The 27,888-nt window shown below is 37.2% G+C and overlaps 1 protein-coding gene across 2 annotated transcripts; it reads right to left on the reverse strand.

Annotated features, from left to right (window-relative positions):
- Window positions 1-10,126: 10,126 nt before the first annotated feature.
- LOC133289718 (UPF0548 protein At2g17695) lies at window positions 10,127-13,048 on the reverse strand. 2 transcript variants are annotated; one of them, XM_061487715.1, is made up of 5 exons: window positions 12,842-13,048; window positions 12,612-12,674; window positions 12,338-12,514; window positions 11,889-12,087; window positions 10,127-10,547 (listed from the first exon to the last, which is right to left on the reverse strand). In XM_061487715.1, exons 2-5 carry the CDS (start codon window positions 12,668-12,670, stop codon window positions 10,359-10,361), a joined length of 624 nt encoding a protein of 207 aa, XP_061343699.1. In that variant the 5' UTR covers window positions 12,671-12,674; window positions 12,842-13,048; the 3' UTR covers window positions 10,127-10,358. The 2 variants fall into 2 exon arrangements, with proteins under 2 accessions (XP_061343699.1, XP_061343697.1); XM_061487713.1 differs by having other exon boundaries at window positions 12,811-13,048.
- Between the last annotated feature and the right edge of the window lie 14,840 nt (window positions 13,049-27,888).

Consider the following 27,888-nt stretch of genomic DNA (forward strand, 5'->3'; position numbering starts at 1 on the left):
GAACGATTAGATTTAGGTTTGCAAGCATTTTTATTTTATTTTTTTTAATAAAACAACAATGTTTCATGGAATTTTCTTTAAAAAAAAAAACATGCAATGACCCCCTTTGACCCCTTTGACTCGGGAGTCACTAAAATCCGGCCGAGTTTTGGAGGTCAGAGGGGTCGATGTGCATATAAGGTCCAACTTGCGACCCCAACCCTCAGAGGGAAGGGATCGGGGTTAACCCGGGTAAACCCGGGGGCGGGGTGAGATTTTAAAACACTGGTTGAGACAAAGACATGGTGGGTCTCACCAATTTTTTTAAAAAAAGAATTAAAAATTTGGCTGAGTATATAATGGTGTCACATGCTTACAAATTAGAGTCGTTGATCTTTTTTGATCTAACGGCTCTCAGATGAGGTGTCAAACTTCAAATTTGACACCGGTGGCAAAGGATCCTGCCCCATATATATATATATATATATATATATATATATATATATATATATGGGGCTTACATTTCTGCAGTTGTTGTATGTTCAGTAATCAAATACTTGCCATATATATACGTGAAAGCATTAAATGCGGAAAATCATAACCATACAAAAGATGAAAGCATTAAATGTGAAAAATCATAACCATGCACCTGTCATTGTTGTACGTAAAGCCGCTGCAGAAATGATTTTACCTATATATATATATATGGAAAAAATATTTCTCCGGCAACTTGAGATAAGTTTATCTCTGACTACCCCAAAACTACGTCGTTTTATTTATTTATTTACTTATATTAATTGATTCACCTTTGAATGGTTATGATTCCCTTTTTATCTCTCTTCTTTCATTACCATTGATCCATCTTTGTATGGTTATGATTTAGTAGCCGGAGATAAAATTATCTCTGGCAGCTTGAGAAACGATAAGCCCTATATATATATATATATATATATATATATATATATATATATATATATATATATATATATATACGGAAAAATATTTCTCAAGCTGGTTGAGATAAATTTATCTCCGCCACCCCAAAACTACGTCGTTTTGATTATTTATTTTCTTATATGTATTGATTCACCTTTGAATTGTTATGATTCCTCTTTTCTCTCTCTTCCTTTATCACCATTGATCCATCTTTGTACGGTTATGATTTAGCAGCCGCAGATAACTTTATCTCCGGCAGCTTGAGAAATGATAAGCCCATATATATATAAAATTATCCTATTATGTTTTATCGTACAACTTGAGTTATAATAATTGTATGTTATAATCATTGAATAAAAATAAGTGGATTTTTTAACTTAATCTTATGCAGCACCAAATATATGATAAAAATGAGCTAATAATCAGATTTTATATTGCTTCCAAAGGGGCCCTTATCGATTATGTTAGGTCTTATTCTCAATAGGTTTTGTCCTCATGTTTCTTCGTTTATGCTCCCCAGGGAAAAAATTAGTTCATGTTTGTAAGATAAAGAAAGCATGTAGAAAAGAAAGAAATTCTGAATAATACTGAATATTGATTAATTGATTTTCTCTGTTTACATTCTACTATATATACAGAAGATGATTAACTAACAGGTTTAACTACTAACCATCAGAATAACTAACTCTTAATGGATTGGGCCTTGATGGCCCATTATCCTAATATATCCTTTCATCCCCCCACAAGCTGAGTGGGCTTGTAATCAAAGACCCGAAGCTTGAGTTTAAAGTCTATAAATTTGGCAGTGGAAATCGCCTTAGTGAGCCCATCAACTATTTGTTCTGAAGCTGGAATGTGATGGACAGAGATAGCATTGGCAGTTACTTTCTCACGAACAAAATACAAGTTTAGTTCAAAGTGCTTTGTCCTGGAGTGGAAGACTGGGTTGGCTGAAAGCATCACAGCTGAAAGATTATCACAATACAGTGTTGGTGGTTGAGGAATTCGCACATGAAGTTCGGATAGCAGAGATTGGAGCCATGCAAGTTCAGCAATAGTTGCAGCTAGGCACCTGTATTCAGCTTCGGTACTTGATTGGCTGACAACAGGTTGCTTCTTTGAAGACCAGGAAACAAGGTTGTTTCCAAAGAAAATACAGAATCCACTGGTAGATCGTCGATCATCCAAGTCAGATCCCCAATCAGAGTCACTATAGGCAACAAGATGAAAATGTTTGGAAGGGTGAATAGTGAGGCCATGGGAAGCTGTACCCTTAAGATACCGAAGGATCCTCTTGACAGCTTTCCAATGAGTGTCAAGAGGATTATGCATATGCTGACAAACTTTGTTGATAGAGAAAGTGATGTCAGGTCGTGTAATTGTTGCATATTGTAAAGCTCCAACAACTGATCTATACTGAGTAGGATCTGGATAAGGTGAGCCAGTTTGAGCTGAGAGCTTGCACGATGAGACCATTGGTGTTGGCATGGGTTTGCAGTCAGACATATTGGCCTTTTGGAGGAGATCAGAAACATACTTGGACTGACTGAGATGGTAGCCATCAGTTGAAGTTTTCTTCGCTTCAATGCCAAGAAAATAGTGAAGGTGTCCAAGATCTTTTAGGGGAAACACCTTATTGAGGGTACGAATGAGAGCAGCTACTGCTGATGGAGAAGAACCAGTAACAAGGATGTCATCCACATATACCAGAACATATAGAGTTGTGGTACTAGTGATGTGGATGAAGAGGGAGCTGTCACACCTAGCAGAAGTGAATCCAAGTTGGTGAAGAGTGGTGGAGAGTTTGTCAAACCATGCTCTTGGGGCTTGTTTGAGGCCATAGATGGCTTTATGGAGATGACAAACTAGAGTCTTGTCGTGGTGAAGAAATCCAGGAGGTTGTTGCATGAACACTTCCTCGGTTAGATCTTCATTTAAGAAAGCATTGTTGATATCAAGTTGGTGAATGGGCCAGTTCTGTGAAAGAGCTAGAGTGAGAACTATACGAATGGTAGTGAATTTAACTACTGGACTGAATGTTTCTTGGTAGTCAAAGCCTTCCTGTTGATGATAGCCCTTGGCCACAAGTCAAGCCTTGTGTTTAAGAATGGTCCCATCTGGATTATATTTGATGTGATAAACCCATTTGCATCCAATGGTGGTTCTTCCAGGAGGTAAAGGTACCAATTTTCCAGGTGTTGTTTTTGAGTAGTGCTTGATGTTCTTCCTGCATTGCCTTAAGCCAATTGGAGTTAGTAAGTGCCTGTGAGATGTTGCTGGGTTCAATAGAGGTGTTGAAAGCCTTTGGTTTATAGATCCCAGCTTTGCCTCGAGTGAGCATGGAATGAGTGTTGTGAACAGGTGTCTCCAAGGCTGTGGTATGTGTGCTGCTAGTAGTAGGGACATAAGGAGATGACCTGCAATCAATGTTAGTGGAACTGGCAGGTAAAGAATTAGACAAAACAGGCATAGTAATAGCAGATGGAGCAGGAGCAGAGGTAGAAGAGTAGGTAGAGAGAAGGGGAATAATAGAAGGTGGTGAAGGTGAAATAACAGGAGGAGGAGCAGTGGATGGCAGCTTTTCTGTGTAAGGAAAGAGAGTTTCATCAAAAAGGACATGCCTAGCTAAGATAATTTGATTTGTGGAGGTGAGACATTTATAGCCCTTGTGTCTTGGACTGTAGCCAATAAAGGTGGACTGTCCTGATCGAAAATTAATTTTATTTTTATTGTAGGGTCGAAGATAGGGATAGCAGGCACATCCAAAGGTTTTAAGAAAGCTATAATCCGGAATTTTGTGAAAAAGAACCTCAAATGGGGACTGGTTGTGAAGAGTTGGTGTAGGAAGTTGGTTGATAACAAAGGCAGCAGTGTGAAATGCAGTATCCCAGAACTCAGTGGGAAGATGAGAGCTAGCTAAGAGAGCCAAACCACTTTCCACAATTTGTCTATGCTTCCTCTTAGGCTTGCCATTTTGCTGATGTGTGTAGGGGCATGTTAATCTATGAAGAATGCCTTGTTCCTGCAGGTAGTTAGTGAACTTAAGATATTCTTTGGCATTATCAGTTTGCAATGCCTTAATTTTTGTGTTTAATTGCAGTTCAGCCATTGATTTAAAATGAAGGAAAATATCAAAAGCTTGAGACTTGGCTGTCATGGGATAAAACCAGGTGTAATTTGAGAAGGCATCTACAAAAATTATATAATATTTCGATCCAGTTGTGCTACTCACAGGTGCTGGTCCCCAAATATCAGTAAGAACTAGTTCAAGTGGGGAATGGTAAACAGTATCAGATGCAGGTAAATGGAGCTGGTGCATTTTAGCCATAGAACATGCACAACATAGACTATGTTTATTATTATGTACAAAAGGTATATTACATTGTCTAAGAACCTTGGCTACTGTTGGAAAAGCAGCATGAGCAAGTCTAGAGTGCCAAAGCTGTAAAGTATTAGTAATGGACACATTATTACAAGAGAGTGAATGTGCAGAATTCAGAAATACAGATGCAGGGTTCAGTGGTGATGTATGTGTACTAAGGGCATGTGGAGTACTGCTTGGTAATCTTGGTGATCCAGCAAACATATATAGTCCATTTTTAAGTGTCCCTTGGAGAATGATCTCCTTGGTATCCTGAGATTTGACATAGCAAGCATTAGCATCAAATTCAAATATCACATTATGATCTCTAGCAAATTGGGAAACACTCAACAGATTCTTGGATAATCCTGGAACATGTAAAAGATTAGACAGTGTAAAAGATAGAGATTGCAAGGGTGAGTGTAATATAGAGTGTCCTGTGTGTGCAATTTTGAGAGTTGTACCATTGCCAATTTGGACAGCTTCTTGGCCATAGAATGGAGATTTGTTAATCAAATTGCTGGAGTCAGGAGTAAAATGGTGAGTAGCTCCTGAGTCTGGGTACCAATTGGAGTCTGTGGTTGAAAGAAAGTCACTTGCTGCATCAACTGAAGGTTGAGAAGAACGAGTGCTTCTTACTGCCATGTGAAGTTGTGGGCCAGTGGATGATGGAGCTGGATTGCTGTTGTTGATTTGAGTATAAGGGCTTTGAAAATTCTAATTGAATATAAGATAGCATTCCCAGCCCATGTGGCCAAACTTGCCACAAACTTGACATGCTTGTCTATTTCCATTGTTTCTTCCACCACCTCTTTGGAATCTTCCTCCTCTAAAGGCACTGCTTCTGCCTCGATTGTAGCTGAAGGCTCCTCTACTGGAGTTTGAAAAATTGGTCGAAGGTCTTCTAAACTGAGATTGGGTGAAATTTGCTTGCATGGCTGTTGTCTCAGTGGTTCTTTTATGCTTCTCCATTCTTTGTTCTTAAGCCATTAGCAAGGCTTCGATTTCTCTCACAGTGTAAGGGTCTGTTCTTGAGATGACAAATGTTACAAAAGGATCATAATCCTCATTCAGACCATCTAAAATGGCATCAATGTGGTCTTTTGGTGTGATGGGAGAGCTTGAGGCAATCAAGGAGTCTACTATCTTTTTGATCTGCAGCAGATATTGTGAGACACTTCCTTCTTTCTTGATGTTCTTGAGCTGCAACTTTAATTGCTTTACCTTTGCTCGGGTTTGTGATGTAAAAAACTCTTCAAGTTTTTGCCAGACCTGCAAGGAGTTCATGCATCCCACCATTCTGGTGTAGATGGTTTCTGACATAGATGGCAGAAGCCATGATAAGAGAAGCTGATCTTGTTGAACTTCGGTAGAATCCTTTGCTGTTGTAGCCTTGGTGCCAGTTTTATCAGCGACACTTGTCTTTTCTGTATCTTCTTGTGAATCTTGCTGGACTGCAGTTGAAGTCTTTGAGGTGGAAGCTGAAGTTTCAGGAGTAATGAATCGTGTAAGATTGTATCCTTTGATAGTTGCCAATGCTTGTTGTTTCCATGACAAGAAGTTGTCCTCATCTAACTTGAAAGAAACTGGATTGTTGAAAGATTGAATAGAGGTAGGCTTATCGGTCTCCATGGATCATAAGCTCTTGATACCATGTAAGATAAAGAAAGCATGTAGAAAAGAAAGAAATTCTGAATAATACTGAATATTGATTAATTGATTTTCTCTGTTTACATTCTACTATATATACAGAAGATGATTAACTAACAGGTTTAACTACTAACTATCAGAATAACTAACTATTAATGGATTGGGCCTTGATGACCCATTAGCCTAATATATCCTTTCATGTTTATGAAAAGACATGTTAAAAAATGTGCAAAACCTTTAACTTTGAGACTTGGAAAATGAACAAAATAATTAATTTCGAAAACTAATCCTCCTAGCTAGAAATACATTATGATAATCACTTATGTTCAATTTTTTTTCTTGGTGAATCTGTATTCTATCGAGGCTCATTTTTTGAAATTTTTCCCCAAATCAATCCATTTGTTGATTAGTAGGTTAAAAATAAGCATTACAAGAAATTAAAATTTAAAATAGTAAGCTCCTATGAGCTTATGTTTGCACTAGACAACAATATATTCCGTTTTCCCCCAAGGGGCATGTAAATCAATTGGACTATAAATAAATCTAGATTTAAGTTCAGAGTGATCTCGTTTACCATACCAAATTTATGCAAAAGTGTTGTTATCAAAAAAAAAAAAAAAAAATTATGCAAAAGTGTTTGAGCCTAAACGAAACTCTATATATATTAGCTGTTAATATTTTTTATGTATTTTATAAATTTTAAAATTATACAAGTCAATAATTAATTACAAAAAGTCTTATATATCAGTTTATTATGATTTATTAACTGTAAGGAGCTTCTTAGTTCTATTTGCATATTTTAATACTCCTATTTATAAATAATAATTAATATTATATAATGCTTGAAAATATAAATATTTATTTATTAAATTTTTTAAAATCTCTAACTAATCTCATTAAGAAAAAAGAAAAAAAGAAAAAACTTGTACTACAGTAACAATGTTCAATCCAAATTGGGAAGATGAAGGTTGTTGTATAGACCAGGATGGAGTTAACTAGGCCTCAATCAAGTTAATTTGGGGGCAGATAAACTCAGAACACCATGATATATGGCAAAGCATAACGGGTAGTATGAGTTGGGGCTTGGTTCTGGCGAGAAGAATAAGAAGAAAGTTCAGAGCATGTAAGAATATTGTTGAGGATGATATACAATTAATTCAAGAATCATTATTTTCTTTGGGTGCTGTGTATCACCATCATGAGATACATTGTGTTAGAGATCGAGCTAAATATTAAATGATATATGATTTTAATTGAAGAAAAGAAAGTTAATTGTTAAAGTTGTCACATTATATATTAACACTACCTTTTCGTTCCAATTGTGTAAAGTTATTATTATTTTTTAAATAAAAAGTTTTTCCATCCGGTAAGTTTAACTGTTTTTAAATCTTAGCTTCTAGTCTTTTTACCCATAGGAGACGCAACTGAAAAGTATTAGTGGAGAAACAAGAAAAATCATTTAATTTGAAGCAAAGCGAGTAGGAGTGGTCACTGCACCAGTGATTGTCTTTGATACCTTGCAGTCCACGATTTCAATTTTCAACTGAAAGTGACGTTCTATTTGTCCATGTCCTTGACGTTCTATTTGTCCATGTCCTTGACGTTCGTTATCTTGGAGACTACGAACTTACTCTGTAAAAGAAGCTCCCACGTTGGATATAATACGTTTTAAATAAATGGCTGAGATTCATCAACTGCAACTTGTTGAATGGTCAAGTCCCCATTGAATTTATGGCAAAACAATTATCCCCATTGAATAACATCTCTTTGTCCCCACAGAATAGGTACATGAGTGATGAAAATGACTCGTTTGATGCACATGATAAAAAAAAAAGAACGAATGAGTTGAATAATGATAGAATAGGATGACTTTTTGATAAGCTTATATCATTTTCTGTATTTGATGTGCACTAAATAAGTAGTCTAATAAAATAATAATATGTTATCTTGTATTTGGTGTGAATCAGGTTGCGTCATGATATGTTTGAAATAGACAAAAATACCCTTAATAAAAAAATTTCATATAATTCTTTTTTATTTGATTTTTAAACTTCTTTTTTAATTTATTTATACATTAATTCCTATTTTAAAATTGATTAACGTAAATTGCTCATAATTAATTGATCAACGTAAATTGCAAATCCAGAACGATACCATTTCTACTGCCATTATCTTATTCTACCATTATCCTCATCCACATGATAGCAGTCATCTTAATATGATCTTATCATCCATGAACCCAACAGAAACTGATTCTAGCAAACAAATTAAATAAGCAGAAAGTAGCAGCACATTCACAATGAGCAGTACCACTTCATCAAATTGATATACAGAATCATCTGAAAACATTCATTATCACACAGCTAAAGATGAAAACTTTGAAAACAGATATGAAGAAGCTGTGAACAAATTCTATATTGGAAGAATTAGAATCATATTGCTATCAATAGTGATTGTGTAAAGGCAACATCTGATATCCCAATGATAAATCAGTTTAACATTAGACAATTTCAACATTTCCATTTGGTAACGCACTCATCTGCAGACTGCAGTGTTCTAGCACTGCCTGATGCCAAAAACCGTACAAATGTTGAGTGGCCTATTTGCTCTATCACCCCAAGACTCCAAAGTGCACTCATATTAAAAACAAGATGAATAACATTCATATGTGAAAATGCAGAGGTTAATTATCCTCCAATAATGCCCTTCTATGGCAGTCTCATAACTCATACCCACATGTGAATATCCAATATTTTTCTTCTGTATATAGAACCAAATCGCACTGCATATTCCTATAACACAACTGGTGGCTGGTTTTTCCAAGATCTCATAAAACAAAGGCTTACCCATTTCTCAAAATCCCTTCTAAATTTCTCACTGACTCCAATTCTGAACTACACTTGTGCAATTCTAAAATTAGAACTTCAGCTCAGCAAGAATGGTGAGTAATTTCACAATCAAACAAGACAACAAAGTCTATTCAATCCAATGTTCCCAAATTCAAGAGTTTTTTTACCCCCCTCAGAGTCCCAGAAATTATTGAGATCCACCAAAAGTTGCCCAAGAACTAATTCAACATGGCTATGAGAACAACCACCCATAATTTCCGCTGGTAAAGGCAATTCGAGAACTCCTCTGCAGACCAAGAGAAAGAGCGAGAAGACAACATCTAGTTGTAGAGAGAGAAATAGCGAGAAGACAATGTCTAGTTGTAGAGAGAGAAAGAGGAAGAGAAGTTAGAGTAAATTTCTCGCTCTGCAAAAGCAGAAATTACCTCTAGATAACAGGATTAATATTTTCCCAAATCCTATCCGGTAGAATTCTAACGCAAGGGTCCCCTCAAGATAAGTTATCAGGTCTCAAATAGGATAAAATGAGTGAACCAGATAAACTTTTCCTATCCCTTGGGCTCACCAAACATCAGATAAGAATAGGATATGATAAACTATCCTATCCTCTTTATCCGGTGTACCAAACGAGCCCTAAAAATAATTGTGGAAGATGAGATTCACTTATGTCGCTTTTATTTGCAAGCAATGACTGATTGATGGTGTAATTATGAAGCCTATTCCTTTAAAAATGTAGCGTCATTATCCATTGTGTCAATTATAAGGTTAATTTTCTTTTTTATCTATTTAAACCGACCCTAATTACCTCTTTCAGGCGAGTCTGCCCCCTAGTATCCTCATAAGCTTCAACTTTTTGAGTCGGCTATGAGACTAATTCCAAGTCAAAACTTAATCACAGTTAAAGCTCTTTACCTCTCTCCAAAGATGTATGTGGTGAGAATCAAATCCTGATTCTCTCCCTATCTATTCTGCCAATGTTGCCAACTGAACTACACCCATTGGGCAGATTAATATTCCTTTTAAAATATAAGAATAAGTGGAAAGATGAAAAGAGCACGTTCCATAGCTTCATGCTTTCAGATTACTATATTCTAATGGAGAGATGTCATGTTTTATTGTTCCCTACAGCAAACTAGAGTTTTTTGTTTGCTTTGGGAAAAAATTGTTGGAGAGTGCTTGTTTAACATATGCTTCTTTTACTTCTTTTATCAAATTGCTTCATTGTTTGTTAATAGTTACCTGCTTAATCATAATTTCATACAAAATTAATTTATTTTACCAACAAAATTAAAATCAATGCAGAAATTAATAATTCATTTCATTTCAACTTATCCTAAATGTACAACACTGCTATAATTCATTACACCCTTGACACGGGATTGTAAAATGGTAACAGAACAATCGAGCTTCCTATCTATCACCATAAGTTAACAAAACAGCATGACACAGTTTAAAGAAGGAAGGTTTTAAAAAACAATGTTGCAAAACGAAAAAAGGAGGCAGAATATTTATTTAAAAAGAGGGATCAAAAGGTAAATAGAGACTCAAATCTTCTGTGATTACAAATAAGGTATATATTTATATTAGGATTTTGAAGAATTGATATGTTTCAGCATTACCTTCGCAGATTCATGAGCAAAGTATTTTTGCCTAAGCATCACATATGGGTACCCAACAAATGATAAAATGTGGGCAGGCTTTGAGAAAGAAAGTATTTCATACCAAACTTGATTGTTCTCATCAATCTCAATTGAAAAGCGCTCTTCTCCTGCCTGTTGCCAAAAAGAGAACAAATTTAAGCTGATTAGGATTTTTTGTTTCTTAGTAGCTTTGTTTGCTAAAAGCTCAAATATAAGATACCAATCACGGGTAAGACACTCATTGAAACCATTTCCACAAAGATTAACATATTAAAACTAATTCAGTTTCTCCATATTTGAGTAGTTTTGCATGCTAAAAAAATTCCTATATATATATATATATTCAAGCATAAGACAAACTTATTGACGGCAGCAATAAACAATGGTTATTAAGAAGTGAGGAAAATGATCGAGTTTGCTTTGCTTTCTCTCACAAAATACCATCAGTAGAAATAAGTATACTGAAGACAGCAGAATGAAACATGCTACATGAGACCTTATTTGTGAATTTTTAAGTTATACCAGAACTCATGTTACTCCCCAATTTGTTATTCAGAATTTCTGAGAATGAATGGAAAGTAATTTCCATAAACCCTTGCAGGAAAATAGTATCAGGATTCAGGAGCATATTAACAACCAAAACCAGTGATTCATATGTTCAAAACCCATTCAAAAATAGTGAAGTTAAACTTGACCACAAAGGAGTTTGTGAAACATCATATTTGACAAGGAAGACAAGTAGATAACAACTTTGCAGACTGCTGAGCTATTAGAATGCATATGGATTTGAGGAATTGATGCAACACTACCCAGATCCATAAAAAAATCTAATGATATTCTCATAAAATAAATAAATCTTATGATATAGAAATGGGTAAGATTTTTGTATGCTGAAGTGTTTTGTTTTTTGGTAAACTGTTGAAGTGTTTTTCATAAGAATTTAATTTTGATGCAATGTGAGTGTAAAAAAAATTGTCACTTGCATTAAATGACATGTTGCCACATTATTATGTAGTTGTTGAAATAGTCATCCTCATTAAAAATGAGATGGCAACACAAGATTGAATGACAGCATAAAAAAGTTTTACACTGACAAAGTATCAAAATTAAACTCTTCTATATGTCATTACCCAAAACATATAACAGGACATGGTTGCAGTCAACTGAAATTTGCCCAAAATATCACTTGTATGTGTAGTTTTCTCTTTATATCATCATGCAAGTTCAAACTTCAAAGTATATAAGCATACATAAACACCCAAAACACAAAATCGTAAGTAAATTGGCTTCTGCAAGACTACAAATGTATTAGAAAGCACTTTCTGAAGTCAAGGTATTATATAAAAAATTTAAATCACAAACTACATTCAACTTTTCAATCAGATGCTCCCCCTCCCCGCCAAAACAAATAAAATAAAATAAAAAGTCAAAAGAGGAAAAGAAAAGCTGCAAGATAGGAGAAAAAGCAGTAACCAGTAAGTGGCCATGAAGAGTCCCACTTCCGAAACCAAAGGAGGCCACACGGTTTTTGGCAGGTCTAGTTTCATTTACATACAAAACCTGAAGTGGCATCATTAGCCATGGGAGGAACTCCTTGACACAAACACAGAACTTTGTTCCTTGTTGAACTGGTGTTTTCGGATCAACAAATGCCCAATTCAATCCAAAATGCCTGCAAGGAATTTTCCCATATAAAATCTCAGTAAACATACACATGCTTTAAAAGAAGGAAATTTTTTTCTTAAAGGTGAATTTGTCTTTAAACTAAGAAAATAAAGTTGTGCCAACCTTTAAATTTTAGCAAGTTAAGATCCTGATACATTTTACATTAAATCAAGTGAATATACTTTATTTGCTCACTTTACAGAAGCTTTATCCTTAAAAGAAGTACACTATATATATATATATATATATAAACATACCTCCAACTTCGGAGAGCACTTTTGCCCTTTTCAAAAGTGTCAATACCAGAACCGACCAGAACTCGCGCGTTATTTAATAAAAATCCATCTTTGGAGAACCCCTTATCTGCTTTAAGGGAAGACACGGATTTAGCAGTAGCTCCTTTATATTTATCATCGTAGTTGAAAGTACCCGACCTGGTAACATGGGAGAAGGTATGAGCCATAGAAAATAAAGCACTTCAAAAAAGGGTTTCAATTTCCTCGTAAAGAAGTTAAATCATATGTTATTTACTTGTGGATGCAAGCCTTTTGGTCTTGGGGAGAGGGGCGACCCCAGCTCAAAAAAACCATCACTCTTAAGCATTTTCACAAACAGGTCGTAGGATGACAATAACATGAGGCAAACCAACATTAGAACAAAATACAAAGTAAAAAAAGAAATAAATAAAATAAGATTTTGCAAACGGGAATGATAATAATTCTATGAATACTTGTTGAGATTAGAGATAAGTGTGTCTCTACGCTATTTTATGTCCCCGTAGCTCGCAGCTGTGTATGTCGCTATGAGAAGGTAGTGACCAATTACCGCGTCATTCGTCTACCAAATGGGAACCTTTAAAATTTCTGGGAAAATTATAGTTCATAATGGATTCCAAGCTATGACGACATTAGAGCAAGTTGGATTTCATTACTTTTTTTTTTTTTAACTCAAATAGGATAAAATTTGTTTCTGTGCTCAGACCGGATAATTTTTTAATTTTTTTTTAGCAAAGTTCCCTAATCAAAATATATGATGCTTACTTTAATCCTTTATAAAAAAAGAGAGTAAAGTATTCTTTTGTCCTCAACAATAAAACACGGTCTCCACCCAGGTATGGTGACTCAGTTAGTAGTAGTATGGGGACTGAGTAGTGGGAGAGGACCTCGGTTCAAATCCCACCAACACCATCTGGGGAGGGGCATAAGTACCGTAATCCTTGGACTCGCACCCAAACTCTGGATTAGTCTCATAGGCGGCTCAAAGAGTCGAACCCGTGGGGATACTGGGGGTTCTGATTCGCCTCAAAGAAGTAATTAGGATAAGTTACCAAAAAAAAAAACACGGTCCCCACTTTCGTCCCTTATAAAAAAAGTCAACTTTTGGTCTCTCTACAATTCTTGTTCTTTGAAAATGTGATCCCTTAGAAATTCATTGAAAACACGGTCCCCACTTTCGCTTTTAAACTTTTTTTTTATAAAAAAAATTAAGGAGACACTACCCAATAGAACATCACATTGTTTCTTTAAAAAATATATTTACATAAATTAAATATGGGTTCTTTTTTTTGAGATTTTTTGTAACAGACTCAAAAAAGGACTTGATCCTTTAAAAACACGTGGGCTCAGCTTCCTTACTCCGAGTGTCCGACCAACACCGGTGACAGGTGAAAGTCTCATAAACACGTGCTCACCCTCACTGAACTCCAGTGGACGATGCTTGACATCGTAGTAACTCTTCTGGCGATTTCGCGCCTGCTTCAGCTTCTCACAGATCATCTGAATCTGCTGGGTGGTATCTTGGACGAAGTCCAAACCAAACAACTCCTTATCTCCAACCTCAGACCAGCAGATAGGAGTCTGACACCTCCTACCATACAACGCCTCGTAGGGTGCCATGCCCAGGCTAGCATGGAAACTATTGTTGTATGAAAATTCGACCAAAGGAAGGTACCTATCCCATCCTGAACCCTGCTCCAAAGTGCAAGCCCTCAACATGTCCTCCAATGTCTAAATGGTCCGCTCAGTCTGTCCATCAGTCTAAGGGTGATAGGCTGTACTCAGTTTCAACTGGGTACCAAAAGCCTCCTACAGCGCCTCCCAGAAACTGAGATGTGAACTTCGGGTTCCTATCACTAATGATACACTCGGGCACCCCGTGAAGCCTCACAATCTCGCGAACATATAGTCTGGTCAACTGCTCAGTAGTGAAGCTCACCTTAACTGGAAGAAAATGGGCAGACTTAGTCAATCTGTCCACAATGACCTAATAGAGTCAAAACCAGCCTGAGTCTTCGGCAATCCCACCACGAAGTCCATGGAAATGCTATCCCATTTCTATTCCAGAATCTCAAGAGGTTGAAGCTTACCAGACGGCTTTTAGTGTTCTATCTTCACCTTCTGACAAATTAGACACTTAAACACAAACACAGCTATGTCCTTCTTCATGCCTGGCCACCAATAATTTCTCTTCAAATCCTGGTACATCTTTGTAGCACCAGGGTGGACGGTAAACTGGCCCTTATGAGCCTCTGTCATCACCTCAACAATCAAAAGACCTCGAGGAACCACGATCCTCTTCTGAAAGGTCAGCAGTCCATCCTCATTCCAAGACACACCGTCCTGGTTCTTCACATAGTCAAGGCACTCTCTCTGCACTTGCGCCTCTTTAATCTTTTCCATGAGCTCGTTCTCCACTTGCACGGTTTCCATTTCGAGAAGTGCACCCCAAAACAAAGAGGTCACAGTCAGATCTCGAAACTACTCAATAAGGTCATAGTCACCCATGGTCAAACTGGATAGACTCACGGATTTTCGACTCAGAGCATCAGCTACCACATTGGCCTTGCCAGGATGGTACTTCAACTTAAAGTCGTAGTCCTTCAGATACTTCATCCATCTCCTCTGTCTCATGTTCAACTCCTTCTGATCAAACAGATACTTCAAGCTCTTATGGTCACTGAACACGGCAAACTTCATGCCATAGAGATGATGCCTCCAAATCTTGAAAGCAAACACAATAGCTGCCAACTCCAAATCATGAGTCGGGTAGTTCTCCTCATGAGGTTTCAACTGCCTCGAAGCATAGGCGATCACCTTGCCTAACTGCATCAACACACATCCGAGCCCTTTTCCAGAGGCGTCGGCATACAACTCAACTTCCTCAGCAAGATCAGGAAGGACCAACACAGGTGCAGTAGTCAGTCTCTCCTTCAACCCCTGGAAACATTCCTCACACTCGTGAGTCCACTCAAATGGAGTCTCCTTACGGGTAAGGCGAGTCAATGGCAGAACCAGCATGGAAAATCCCTTGATGAACCTCCGGTAGTACCCTACCAAACCCAGAAAACTCCTCACTTCAGTTACCATCTTGGGCCTCTCCCAATCAAGCACAGCCTCAATCTTGTTCGGATCCACAGCAACTCCTTCTGCAGAAATCACATGTCCCAAAAACTTTACGGACTTGAGCCAAAACTCACATTTCGAAGGCTTAGCATAAAGTCTTTTCTCCTTTAGCACTTGCAACACAATCCTCAAGTGCTCAGGATGCTCCTCCTCCGTCGTGGAGTAAATCAAGATATCGCCAATGAAGACGATCACAAACTGATCCAGTTACGGCTGGAAAATTCTGTTCATGTAATCCATGCACATTGCGGGTGCATTGGTGAGTCCAAACGGAATCACTAAATACTCATAGTGACTGTATCTCGAACGAAACGCGGTCTTCAGGACATCCTCCGGCTTCACCCGAATCTGATGGTATCCGGACAATAGGTCAATCTTCGAATAAACACAAGCACCCTTCAGTTGATCCAACATATCATCAATACGCGGAAAGGGATACTTGTTCTTGATTATCACCTTGTTCAGCTGCCTGTAGTCGGTGCACAATCGCATAGTCCCATCTTTCTTTTTTACAAAGATGACCGGTGCTCCCCAAGGAGACACACTCGTTCGAATGAAACCTTTCCCTGAAAGGTCCTCAATGTGCTTTTTCAGCTCCGCCAACTCTGGTGGCGACATCAGATATGGAGCCAATGAAACGCGTCCCACACCAGGCAATAAGTCAATGGAGAACTATATCTCCCTCTGCGGCGGAAACTCAGGAATGTCCTTCGGAAATACCTCGAGGAATTCCCTCACCACAGGAATGCCAGTGATATCCTCCTGTGTCCCACTCACCAAACCTCCCAACATGACATAACCGAATGCCCCTGCTCTCAAGGCTCTCCTAGCCTACAGCAATGAAATATATGGCGAGGAACTAGAGGTGGAATCACATGGAGACATCACCACGCTCTTGGCACAACAATCAATCAATGCACAGTTTCTGGACAACCAATCCATGCCCAGAATAATCTCCAAGTTGGCCATCGGCAATCCTATCAGATCTACCGAATACTCACGGCCATCCCACTGAAACACGACATCTCGATGCACAGTGGTAGAATCACACCTTTCTCCGGTGGCGGTGGTCACCCGCAACGGTGGAGAAAGCACAGACATGAGCAACTCAAGCCCCTCAGCAATCGGGGTAGCAATGAAGGAATGCGTAGCCCCGGAGTCAAACAATACATCAACAGAAGATCTACCAATGGAAATAGTACCTCTGACTAGGTTTGGAGCTCGATCCGACTGCTGCCGATCCAAGGTATACACTCGCCCAGTGGCCGGTGGCACAACAGGTGCCGCTGTAGGTGGAAGAGGAACCATCTGAAGTGGAACTGCCTGAACAGCTGCAGCTCTCGCCGTCGATGATAGACAATCTCTAGAGTAGTGGCCCTCCTTGCCACACTGGAAACATATCAACTGGCCAGAAGAACACGGCCCAACATGAGCCTTCCCACATCCCGAACATCTGGGAGCGGGAGGTCTCGCTGCACTCTCCTGAGCAGAAGTCCTCTTAAACTGATTCGGCGCTTGCCGAGCCGCCATCTGCTTTCCCTTACCTTTGTTACCAAACTTCCTGTCCCGCCAAGAAGTGGAACTACCAGCTACCTTCGTCTCAGCGACCTTGGCCCTCTTGGCCTTACTCGAGTTGCAGAAGTCCTCGATATCCCGACACTGCTGCACCAGTGTCCCGAAGTCTCTCAAAGCAGAACCAGCGAGGTAACCAGCAATATCCTCACTAAGTCCCCTGCGGAACTTAGCAGCCAAGAAGATCGGAGTAGGCATCTCCATCCGAAAGTGTGCAAATTTAACCAACTCATTGAACTTGGCTAGGTACTCGTCAACAGACAACGAGCCCTGTACCAACCTGTCGAATTCCCCTTGCTTCCTCTCCTGAGCATCATAAGGGAAGTACCGACCCAGAAAGAAATCCTCGAAGAATGGCCATGTCATGACATGACCCTGCATCTCAAAAGCGTGAGAGGTGTTCGCCCACCACTCATGAGCATCGCCCTCCAGCATATAGGTAGCGAACATCAGCTTCTGTGGATCCGTAAATTGCATAACCCAGAAGATCTTGTCCAGCGCCTGAAGCCATCTCACTGCAGCAATAGGATCATAAGACCCATCAAAGGAAGGTGGCTTATGCTTGCGAAAAGCATTAAGCCGACGATCAATCACATCACAGTCTTCCGCAGGCTCCACATAGGGTTCCATCACCTCAGTAGCATGACTAGTGCCTTCAACACGGCTCTGGCTCTCGTCCTGCAGACTAGGTGGTGGTGGTGGCGGCGGTGGCGGTGGAGGTGGTGGCGATGGGAACTGACCTACAACAGGAACAACTCTCATCTCCTCCAACATGACCCTCATCATGGTCATGTTCGCCAAACGATTTGCCTCAAGAGCATCCTCTGTGGCCTTCTGGTTCGCCTCTCGAGCGGCGTCCATCATTGCCACATTGGACAATCTAGCGGCCTACTGCATCTCAGCTAATGCAGTCAAGATCGGGTCGGGTTGACCCTCAGCAGTCTCACGGGTTCTCCTGTAATTTACCATGACTGTGCACAAGTTACACAAATTATGAGTTGATCAGGCCCACACAATGTGATCACATATGTATTATCATAATAAAACCCAATGGAGTAACACACAAAACAGACACAACCAAACATCTTAGTTATTGCAATACATACAGGCTTGTCCCTAGAACCATTGATCTGATACCATAAAATGTTACACCCTGTGTATACCCGGTTTATTAACATGTCATCGTATTAAGCCACGCTTAATTTAAAAATGCGGAATATCTTTTTCTTTTCAATTATGACATCATTATACTTAGCTAAGTTGATTACTTAATCATTTTCATAAAAACATCGCCTGCATGTAAATTACAAAGACAGCTAACTGAAATACCTCAATATATAAATAAAGTGAGTATCTATGTCACAGGACTACAACACATAGCCTAGACAATATCCTGATACATTATTACAACTCATAACTAAAAACAAGACATCGTCAATAAATGTGGCATGGACAAACCTCATGCTCACCAAATAAGGCAACAAAGCCCAACAACAGTCTCAATAGCAACATCATAATAATAACTGAAGCTAAACGCATAAAAGCAACAGGCATATTCAGCATCCAACATGTTAGCAATTAAACGCAATATCTAACTCAGCTATGGCCTCCTGCCCCTAGAGGTCTCAACCCCTGGGTTACCTGAACCTGAAATAAGCGTCCCCAAACGTGGGGTGAGATCTCTAAACAAGAAATCTCAGTAAGACAAAGGGTCCTCAAGGATCTTCCACCTCAATCTCACTTACATGTGCAATATAAGTTCAAAAGTAGTAATTCCAATATAAGTTCCAAAACTATGCAGTGCAACAAATATTCATGCCATATGTGTCAATACTATTCTACTGGCTAGAGAAATGCAGGAATACGTCTATTACCTACAGTTAGTACAAGGAACATCGCTTGCACCTCACCCACAACCTCACCCTATTGTATGTACCACATACTCAGGCTTACCGTATAGGTGGAACACCACATGCATCTCATAAAGGCACTTGCATATAACAGCTCAACAGCACTTCACAAATCAATATATCATGAAAACAACATCATGCATATAACCATACCCCTAATGGACATGGTGGAACCAACAATGGCTAAACCGAGGACACAGAAGCTTACCTTGCAAGCTAGCTATCCAAGCCAAGAGTCCGCACAAACTCAAAGTCCAAACACAGCAGAATCACAATCTGTTTTAGACCAACAATTATATCAATATTCATATTCTAATATTTACAATGTTAAACTAGACATCTTGAGGTTTCCAACGATATACTTTATGTCTCAATCGGAGTTGTATAACTCCGATTATGTTTTACGCAAGGTGACTGCTGCAAACAGAATTTTCATCAACCAAAATGCGACTTAAAATTGACACTGCGATCAAACCACTGATCCAATGGCTACTAAATTTTACAGAGTTGTAGACCTCTGTGTTAGCTTCACATAGGTCCAAACTTCACTCCTTTGGAGCTCTGTAGCGCGAGATATCACAATCTTACTAAACTAGGTCGTTGTTGTCACATTTGCACGAGGTAATCGATTACCATACAGGGGGTAATCCATTACCCTTCATGGTAATCGATTACCACTCAAAGGTTATCGATTACCACCTGTGCAGAAACGCAAAAATGCAGATTTTTCTGCATAATTCGAGACCCCAAAGCTTCCCCAAGCTCCCAAGTTCTGTTTTTCCTCAAAACAGATATTCCAAAGTATTAAACATGCATAGATTAATCATTTTCAACTTGATTAATCAAAGTTCCCTCTTTTAGAGACTTAAACAAGCTATTTTCATGAAATTTCAAAGGGAATGTTCAAGGTATACCTATGGAGGTTCAAACTCAATAGAAAAGTAGGCTCTTGGAGCTCTCCAAACTGACGCAAAACTCAGGTTCAACAAAGCCACGAAAATGTATCACAAGGTTGGACCTTTCTCTATTAAAATGGTACCATGAAGCTCAAAAGTACCAAGAAGATGATCCCTCACTCCAAACTCAGAAATACAGCCCTAAAACCACACCAAGACAAAACCTAAACTCAGCAAACAGGGACCTTTCACTCACACAAGCCTTGCTCTCACTCACCTAAACCACTTTCATGAAGGAACTATGAACAAATGTGGTCCCTTTGGTGGAGTTTGTGAAGAAGAAGGCTATGGAATGGGAGGGGAAGGGTGGCAGCTGGTGAGTGATCAGTTTTCTTCACGTAGGTAGCCAAAATTATGGCCTAGGGTTTAGTGCCAAGCCTATTTATAGGCTCACTAAGCTTAATCGCACAGTATTAGCATTAATAGCTATGCTTATCTTTTTAATCTCAAACTTCATATTTTGAACCTAGCCATTTTTCTAGGATTTTCATATTTTATTTTAATTTTTCGGAACACTTTTCCGATACGCGTTTTGACACTGACAGTATTAGTTCAGGCATCAATTCTCATTATTTTGACCTGAAACTTGTTTTACAAGTCCTATATAATATTCTAGGAATATTCATGCACTTATTATAATTTTCCGGGATACTTCATCGGTACGCATTTATACCAAGTAGCAGAACCGGTATCTGCATTTTTCGTCAGAAAAGCGACTTTCAGCATTATTAATCACTTACCATAATTATTTAAGCCACATAATAATTATTAGGGTCAATTATGGAATTATTTCTTAATTTCCAATAATTAATTAATTAATTTCCTTAATTAACGGTGCGGGTTCTTACACTTTGTTCTACTCATAGAGACGATCGATTTGACTATTCGCTTACCTTAAATGGAGGTTGGATGAAGGAGTACGACCATTGGAAGTTTCAGGTTCATTTTCTCGCGAAAAAGAATATTCCTGCAGAAAAGAATATTCCGCAAGAATTTTGTCTTTAAGAGGATATTCCATTAAGGAATATTCTAATAATCGGGGAATATTTCGATAAGTTTACGACAACCGCGGTAGTTTATTCTAAGGTTTTTGGGTGCTCTAAATTTGTTTTTTGTGTCTGTTTTTGCAAATTCTAACTCTACAAAGCAACTTGGCGAAAGTTAAAGGCTTTGCTCTAATTTGTGAAATTCGTGGACTCCAAGGTGTGCTTTTTCTAACTCTTAATTATGATTAAAAGTGGCTAAACATAGTTCCTATGATATTATAAAATTGCAATCATTTAATATTACTGAATTTCATAGTTGGAAATTATATATTCAATTCGGTATAAAAGTACATGAAATATTTTATACTATATTAAATGATTTTGCATCTGCCATTGAAAATGTGGATAAATATAAATAGAACAAAGGTGAAGATTTCTGTAGAGATTACTTGCTAAATTCTCTAAATCCTTGTCTAGCTATAACTTGTAGTGAGTATAAGACGATTAAAAAGATATGAGACCACTTGAATGCTTAGTTCCAAAAATAAAAGGGGCTCTCCAAAACTCTCCTAGTATAGAAGTTATTCGAATTCAAATTTAACATGAATTCAAGCATCACCTCTCAGATAATTGAACTAGAGAGTATGAGGAACAAGCTAAAAGATGATAGATTTGACATGTCTGATAATCTTTTTGTGGGTCTTTTGTTGAGTAAGCTACCTGCTAAATGGAGTTCTTTCAATATTGAAATGAATAGACTGAAAGAATAGATTGGATTGGATGAATTGAAGAGGTATATTTATATTGAGGATCAAAATTATTCTAAGAAGAGTTTGGAACAAGTAGGACTATAAAAGTTAGTTGCCAACTTAGTTTGACATTGTAATAAACCTCAATAAAAGCCCAAGTCACCAAAAAGTGAATTCTCTTCACAGTTAAAGGTCAAAAAGGCTATCTTCAAAAGGAAAAAGAAGGGATATTTCCATAACTGTGGAAAGTGGGGTCGCTGGGTATCAGAGTGTAAGCTACCAAATAAGTCTAAGAATAACACGTCACAAACGGAGGGTAATATGTTAACTAATGGACCTGAGCCTCAAGATTTTATTGGAATGGTGAAGAATGGAAAGGTCAGTGTCTCTTCTGAGTGGTGGTTGGATAGCGAAGCTACTTGTCATGCTACAAATGACAAGATTTTACTAACTTATGCCACAGAGGTGAAAGATATCGTGGAAAATTGCAATAGTGGTGAGACAGATGTGACTGATGCTGAGGTTGCAAATTTGATGCTTTCTTCAGATAAATTACTAACTCTGAAACACATTAAAGTAATACCTTTACTTAAAAATAATTTGATATCTATGAGTTTGCTTAATAAAGCTGGTATGTCTTTCTCAACTATGAATGGTAGAGTAACTTTATCTGTTAACTTATGTTATTTTAGTTATGCATTTATGGTTCTTTATGTATAGGTTAAGTTTATATACAAAGAGCATAAATCATGAGTTCAACTTTGATTGATCCAATATTGTTACATAATAGTCTTGGACATGTGAACTACAGAAATATACAATATTTAGCTAAAACTCATAATATTTCATTTGATGCCTCTATTCTATTTGACAAATGTGAAGTATGTGCACAAACTAAGATCACTAGAAAACATTTTAACTTAATTTCTAAAAGCATATAACTTCTTAAGCTGATATGTTCTGACATTTGTGACTTTAAAAATTATGTCATCAAAGGTGGTAAGAAGTATTTAATAATATTCATAGACGATTATATATATATATATATATATATATATATATATATATATATTGTCATGTCTATTTGTTGAAATTGAAAGATGAGGCTTTTGAAAGTATCAAGATTTTCAAAAGTCAAGAGTAAAAAATCAACTTCACTTGAAAATTAAGAAGTTTAGGAGAGATAGACAAGGATAATACACAATACAGGGTTAAAGGAAATTTTTACTTCAGAAGGCATAATACTTGAAACCGTTACTTCTCACTCACCCCCAATCAAATGGTGTTGTCGAGTGAATGACTAGGACATTAACTGAAATGTTAAATTCTATGTTACTTATAGATGACATGTCTTCCTCTTATTAGGGAGAAACAATTTTAATTGCTAATCAGATCCTGAACAGGTTGTAACACTCTAAGTTGCCTATGACACCTTATAAGATATTGCATAAGCATCCTTGTAGATATGATACTCTTAAGACTTAGGGTTGTATTGCTTATGTAAGAATACGAGATCTTAAGAGACCTAAAGTGGGACCTAGAACCAATGTTATTAAACCTGAACCGATTATCGACTCAGTCGAGGTACCGGGTCAATGAGTCAATGACTCAACTAGTGGGTCGCTAATTGAACCGCTTAAATTGAATTTATATCAAGATATATAATAAATATATAAATAGAAGTAATATGACAATCAAAGTAATTTGGCTTAGTGGTTAGCATGCCACTTTCCTTCCTTTAGGTGCCAAGTTCAAATCGTGTTGGAATATTTTGCCACAATTTTCAAAAATCGGTTCAACCAAATACCAGTACCGGGTGAGCACTAGTTGAACCCAGTTTTTGATTGGGTTGCATGCATGACCGTGACTGAATCGGATTAGTTACGGGTTTTAGTCCCTGTTTAATCGATTCAATCGGTCGGGTTGGGCCGGGTCGATTTTAATAAAACTGCCTAGAACCATTACCTTTGTATATCTAGGAAATGCAGAATCCAGAGATGCAAATTTCTTCGAGAATAAGTTTCTCAAAGATCCTGACTTGAGTGTTTCTGGATCTACAAATATGATTTTAGAATCTATTATAGAATCTAAAGCATGCCCTTCTGACACTAATCCCGTACAACTAATTGTTTAATCAGTTTCAATTAGAGTATCTACGAAAGACAGAGTTCCGAAAGACTTTGGCGACGACTTTGTCACTTACTATCTAGAGGATGACCCATTCTCCTATCAGGAAGCAATGAGATATAAGGAATCTCTACTGTGGGTAGAAGCCATAGATGATGAAATGACTCTTTCCTGTAGAATCATACTTAGCAGCTAGTCAATTTGCCAAAAGGGGCTAAGGTTATAGGCTGAAAGTGGATATTGAAAAAGAAACTTAATATAGTGATGGATCACTAGCCATATACAAAGCATGTTTAGTAGCTAAACAACGAAGTGAAATAGACTATTTTGATGTCTACTCACTTGTGTGTCATCCATCAACTATAAGAATCTTTTTTGCTTTGGCATCTATTGAACACTATGTAGTGCACCAAATAGATGTAAAGACATCTTTCCTAAATAGAGTGTTAAATAAGGAAATATACGTGGAACTACTAAAAGGGTTTTTCATGAAAGGCCGCGAGGACAAAGTTTATAAATTGAACAAATTCTTGTATATATGGTCATAAGTAAGTACCTAAGATGTGGCATCTTAAATTTGACAAAGTGGTAAAGAGTTATGTATTTTAGTCTATTTATTTAGATAAATGCACTTACTATTGTTCTATGTCAAATAAGATAGTCATCATTTGTTTGTATGTGGATGACATGTTAATTCTTCACTTCAGTCATTATGTAGTGAGAATTTAGCTAAAAAATTTGAGATGAAAGATCTTGGTATTGCTAATATCATTCTTTGTATGAAAGTAAGCTTTGAAAAACAAGGCATCTTCATTAGCCAGACTCATTATATTGAGAAACTATTTTTTACCTAGGGATATAGTGAGTGCAAATTAAGTTAGACACCATGTAATTATAATAAAAGACTGAGTCTTCGTGAAGGGACCAACATAGATCAATTAAAGTATTCAAAATTGATTAATAGTCTTATGTATAGTGCGAGTTGTAGTAGACCTAACATAGCCTTTACAGTGGACATGTTGAGTCGTTTCACTAGTAATCCTAGTAAAAAGCATTGAGATGCCCTCGATAAGCTAATGAGATACCTCAAAGGTACTAAAAATTATATATACACTTCTCTGGTTATCCTTTAACTTTGAATGGATATTTTGATGCCTCAAGGTGCTCAAAAATCGAAAATACTAAGCCCACTAGTGGATATATATTCACTTTGGGTAGAGCTGCTATTATTTGGGAATCCACAAGACAAATTTGTATTGTATTATCATCTAAGGAATCATAACCTTTTGCTTTGACCTCAACCTGCTAAATAATCTGAGGCATAGTGGATAAAAAATCTGATTATGGATATTCTTTTAACTTAGCTAAAGATTAATTCTTTAAGTTTGTTATATGATAATCAAGTATCTATTGAAGTTGTTAAAAATTCTCTCTTTAATTCAAAGAGAAGACATGTGAGATTGAGACATGCGTTATTGAATTATCTGAGAGAACAAGGAGTTATCACCTTGATCAATGCGAGATCGAAGGATAACTTGACAATGCTATCACAAAATGTATGCCTAAAGATCAATTATTTAAAATAGTGGGGGAAATAAGATTAAACACTATGTAGACAAGTCTCAATTACCATTTACTTATCTTCTAATTGTATGTTTTGAATTGTTGAATTTTCCTTTTGGTGTCCAAAATGATAAGTATACTCTATATGTTTCATTGATGTTCATGGTTGCTAATTAATTTGAAAATGGTAAGTTATCTCATTCCAAACTTGATGAAGATAACTTGAACCTAATTCAAAGGTTCTATATAGGAAACATGTGTCATTCCAAACTTGACGATACAATCCAATTAGGTTGTATCATCCTTTTGGTTAAATGATCTCATTTCAAACTTGATGCTAAATTACTTGACTTTGAAGAATTAGTAATTGTGGCATTCCAAATCGAAACAGAAATAATTGTTTTCTTAAGAAGCCTGTTGGTCTTGTTCTTAATTGAAACTTGATATCACATGATTAGGTTATTGTAAGTGACCTGACTATTGATCTTGTTCTTTGAAACTAGATAATGGTTATTGTCTTATAAATAAATTTAAGTTGATGACTATCTGCAAAACAACTATTTAGGCCTTGTTCAAAATTTATGAAATTGGCTTTTTGCATATGGACATGATATTATGATGCTTTATGACAGTAATATATGTTCTTCTTTGCCTAATGTTAGGATGCTAAGTTCTTTCAGTAGAACCAAATATTTTTAGTAGATTATTCAATTGATTGAATTCATGATAATATGATATTTATATTTGATATTCTACTGGGAATAACATAGATGGAGGAGAGCTTAATAAGTGAGATTTTGACCAAGATGACCTACTTGATGAATGAATATATCATTTAGAGTGTGTGAGGATTTGACAGTTCACTTACTATTGCATATTTTGATGTAGTTCATTTATTTAAGACTTATATTTTGCTATCTTTATTTTATGAATATTGTTGATTGTGAGCTGATTTTAAGACTTACTTTAGATGTTAGGATTTGGATGAGTTTAGATTGAATCTAAAACTTTAAATATTTATTTTGGTATGTTGATCTTTATCAGATTCATGATAATGATGATTTATTTATTTAGATTGCAAATGATGATTGAGGTTAATAGCTTACTGCTAACACTCTTTAAGTGATCAAGGTTGATTGTCTTGAACTGGATATAAATGATTCATATTTAGTTATTTGAACATTACACTAATCACTCTATAGGATTGTGTTGAAGATAGTTGGATATATGCATAATATAGTCTAGTAATATGTCTACATATAAGCCCAGTAGGTGAGCATGATTATTTGGGCTCATATGGATGGAATCCAATAGCTTATATTATCTCTAAGATTTTTCTAAGCTGGAGGTTGTTAGAGTATTCAAGTGTGATGAATTTCTCATTGGTTGGTTATGAGTTAAGTAAAATGGATATAAGTGAGAGGACCCATAAATCCAATGCCTTAAAATTTTGGGTTAAGATGTGGTGTTGGACTCACTTGCTATGGCTGGAGTAGCTTAGCCTATTAGTGGTGGTCCCCGCCATGGGCTTCCCATTGACCCGCCTGAAAATAGTATCAGAGCTAGGTTGAGCTCGAGCTATCCTGGTGATTGGCTAGGAGACAGATTGAGTACTTTGGTCCTGGGGTACTCGGTTGAGGGGGAGCATATCACTGGTAGCTAGGTTTCACACTTGAGGGGGAGATTGTTGGAGTATTCAAGTGTAATAAGTCTTATATTGGTTGGTAATGAGCTAAGTAAAGTGGATATAAGTGAGAGGACTCATAAATCTAATGCCTTAAAGTTTTGGGTTGAGATGTGGTGTTGACTCACTTACTATGGTTGGAATAGCTTAGCCTATTGGTGGTGTTTCCATGGGCTTTCCCTAGATCCACCTGACAGAGGTAATATTCTTAAGCATTCCAAATCTGATAACTTTTAGTATAATACTTCAAGCATCTCTAAACCGTTCTCTTTCAAACCCATAACCTCCAACAATCACTCGTATGAGATGAGCCAATATCTTATGCAAGGATGAAGCATCGTATTATTTGTGGTTTGAAGTTGGAGCACAATCCTTTTATCATATCAATTCAAGGGTGGGCTGAACAACCATCTTAGGAGGAGTTTGAGAATCTTTTTGTCATCACAAAATTCTTTGGCCATGCGCTAATGGTTGCTGTCTTCATAAAAGATGATGGAGGAAATGTTTTGCTTGCAAACAAGAAGAAGAATTTCAAAGGACAACATAGAAGGGTGAATGTTCAAAAAGATTTTCCTAGCAATTTCTCTAATGCTGCCAATGGGCCTTTTAAAGAAGACTTTTTCAAATGTAATGGCTGCAACATGCTTGACAGGGATGTCACCTTGGTAAAATATGTCTATGGTGGCCGCTACTCACTTATTAGCTGCTGTAAGCATTCCTTCTTCAATGCTTTAACTTCTTCTTTAGACAATCTTTATTTTTTATTGGAGTTGAAAACAAGCATCCTAGTTTGGTTGATTGTCAGAACCAAGTTCTTTCCCAGTAAGGCACCTTTATAGGGTTGTCACTGGTTGAAAAGT

The sequence above is a fragment of the Gastrolobium bilobum genome, unplaced genomic scaffold (genome assembly GCF_033153095.1).
Source record: "Gastrolobium bilobum isolate Gb01-03AN ecotype WA unplaced genomic scaffold, APGP_CSIRO_Gbil_v1 utg50461, whole genome shotgun sequence".
Lineage (NCBI taxonomy): Eukaryota > Viridiplantae > Streptophyta > Magnoliopsida > Fabales > Fabaceae > Gastrolobium > Gastrolobium bilobum.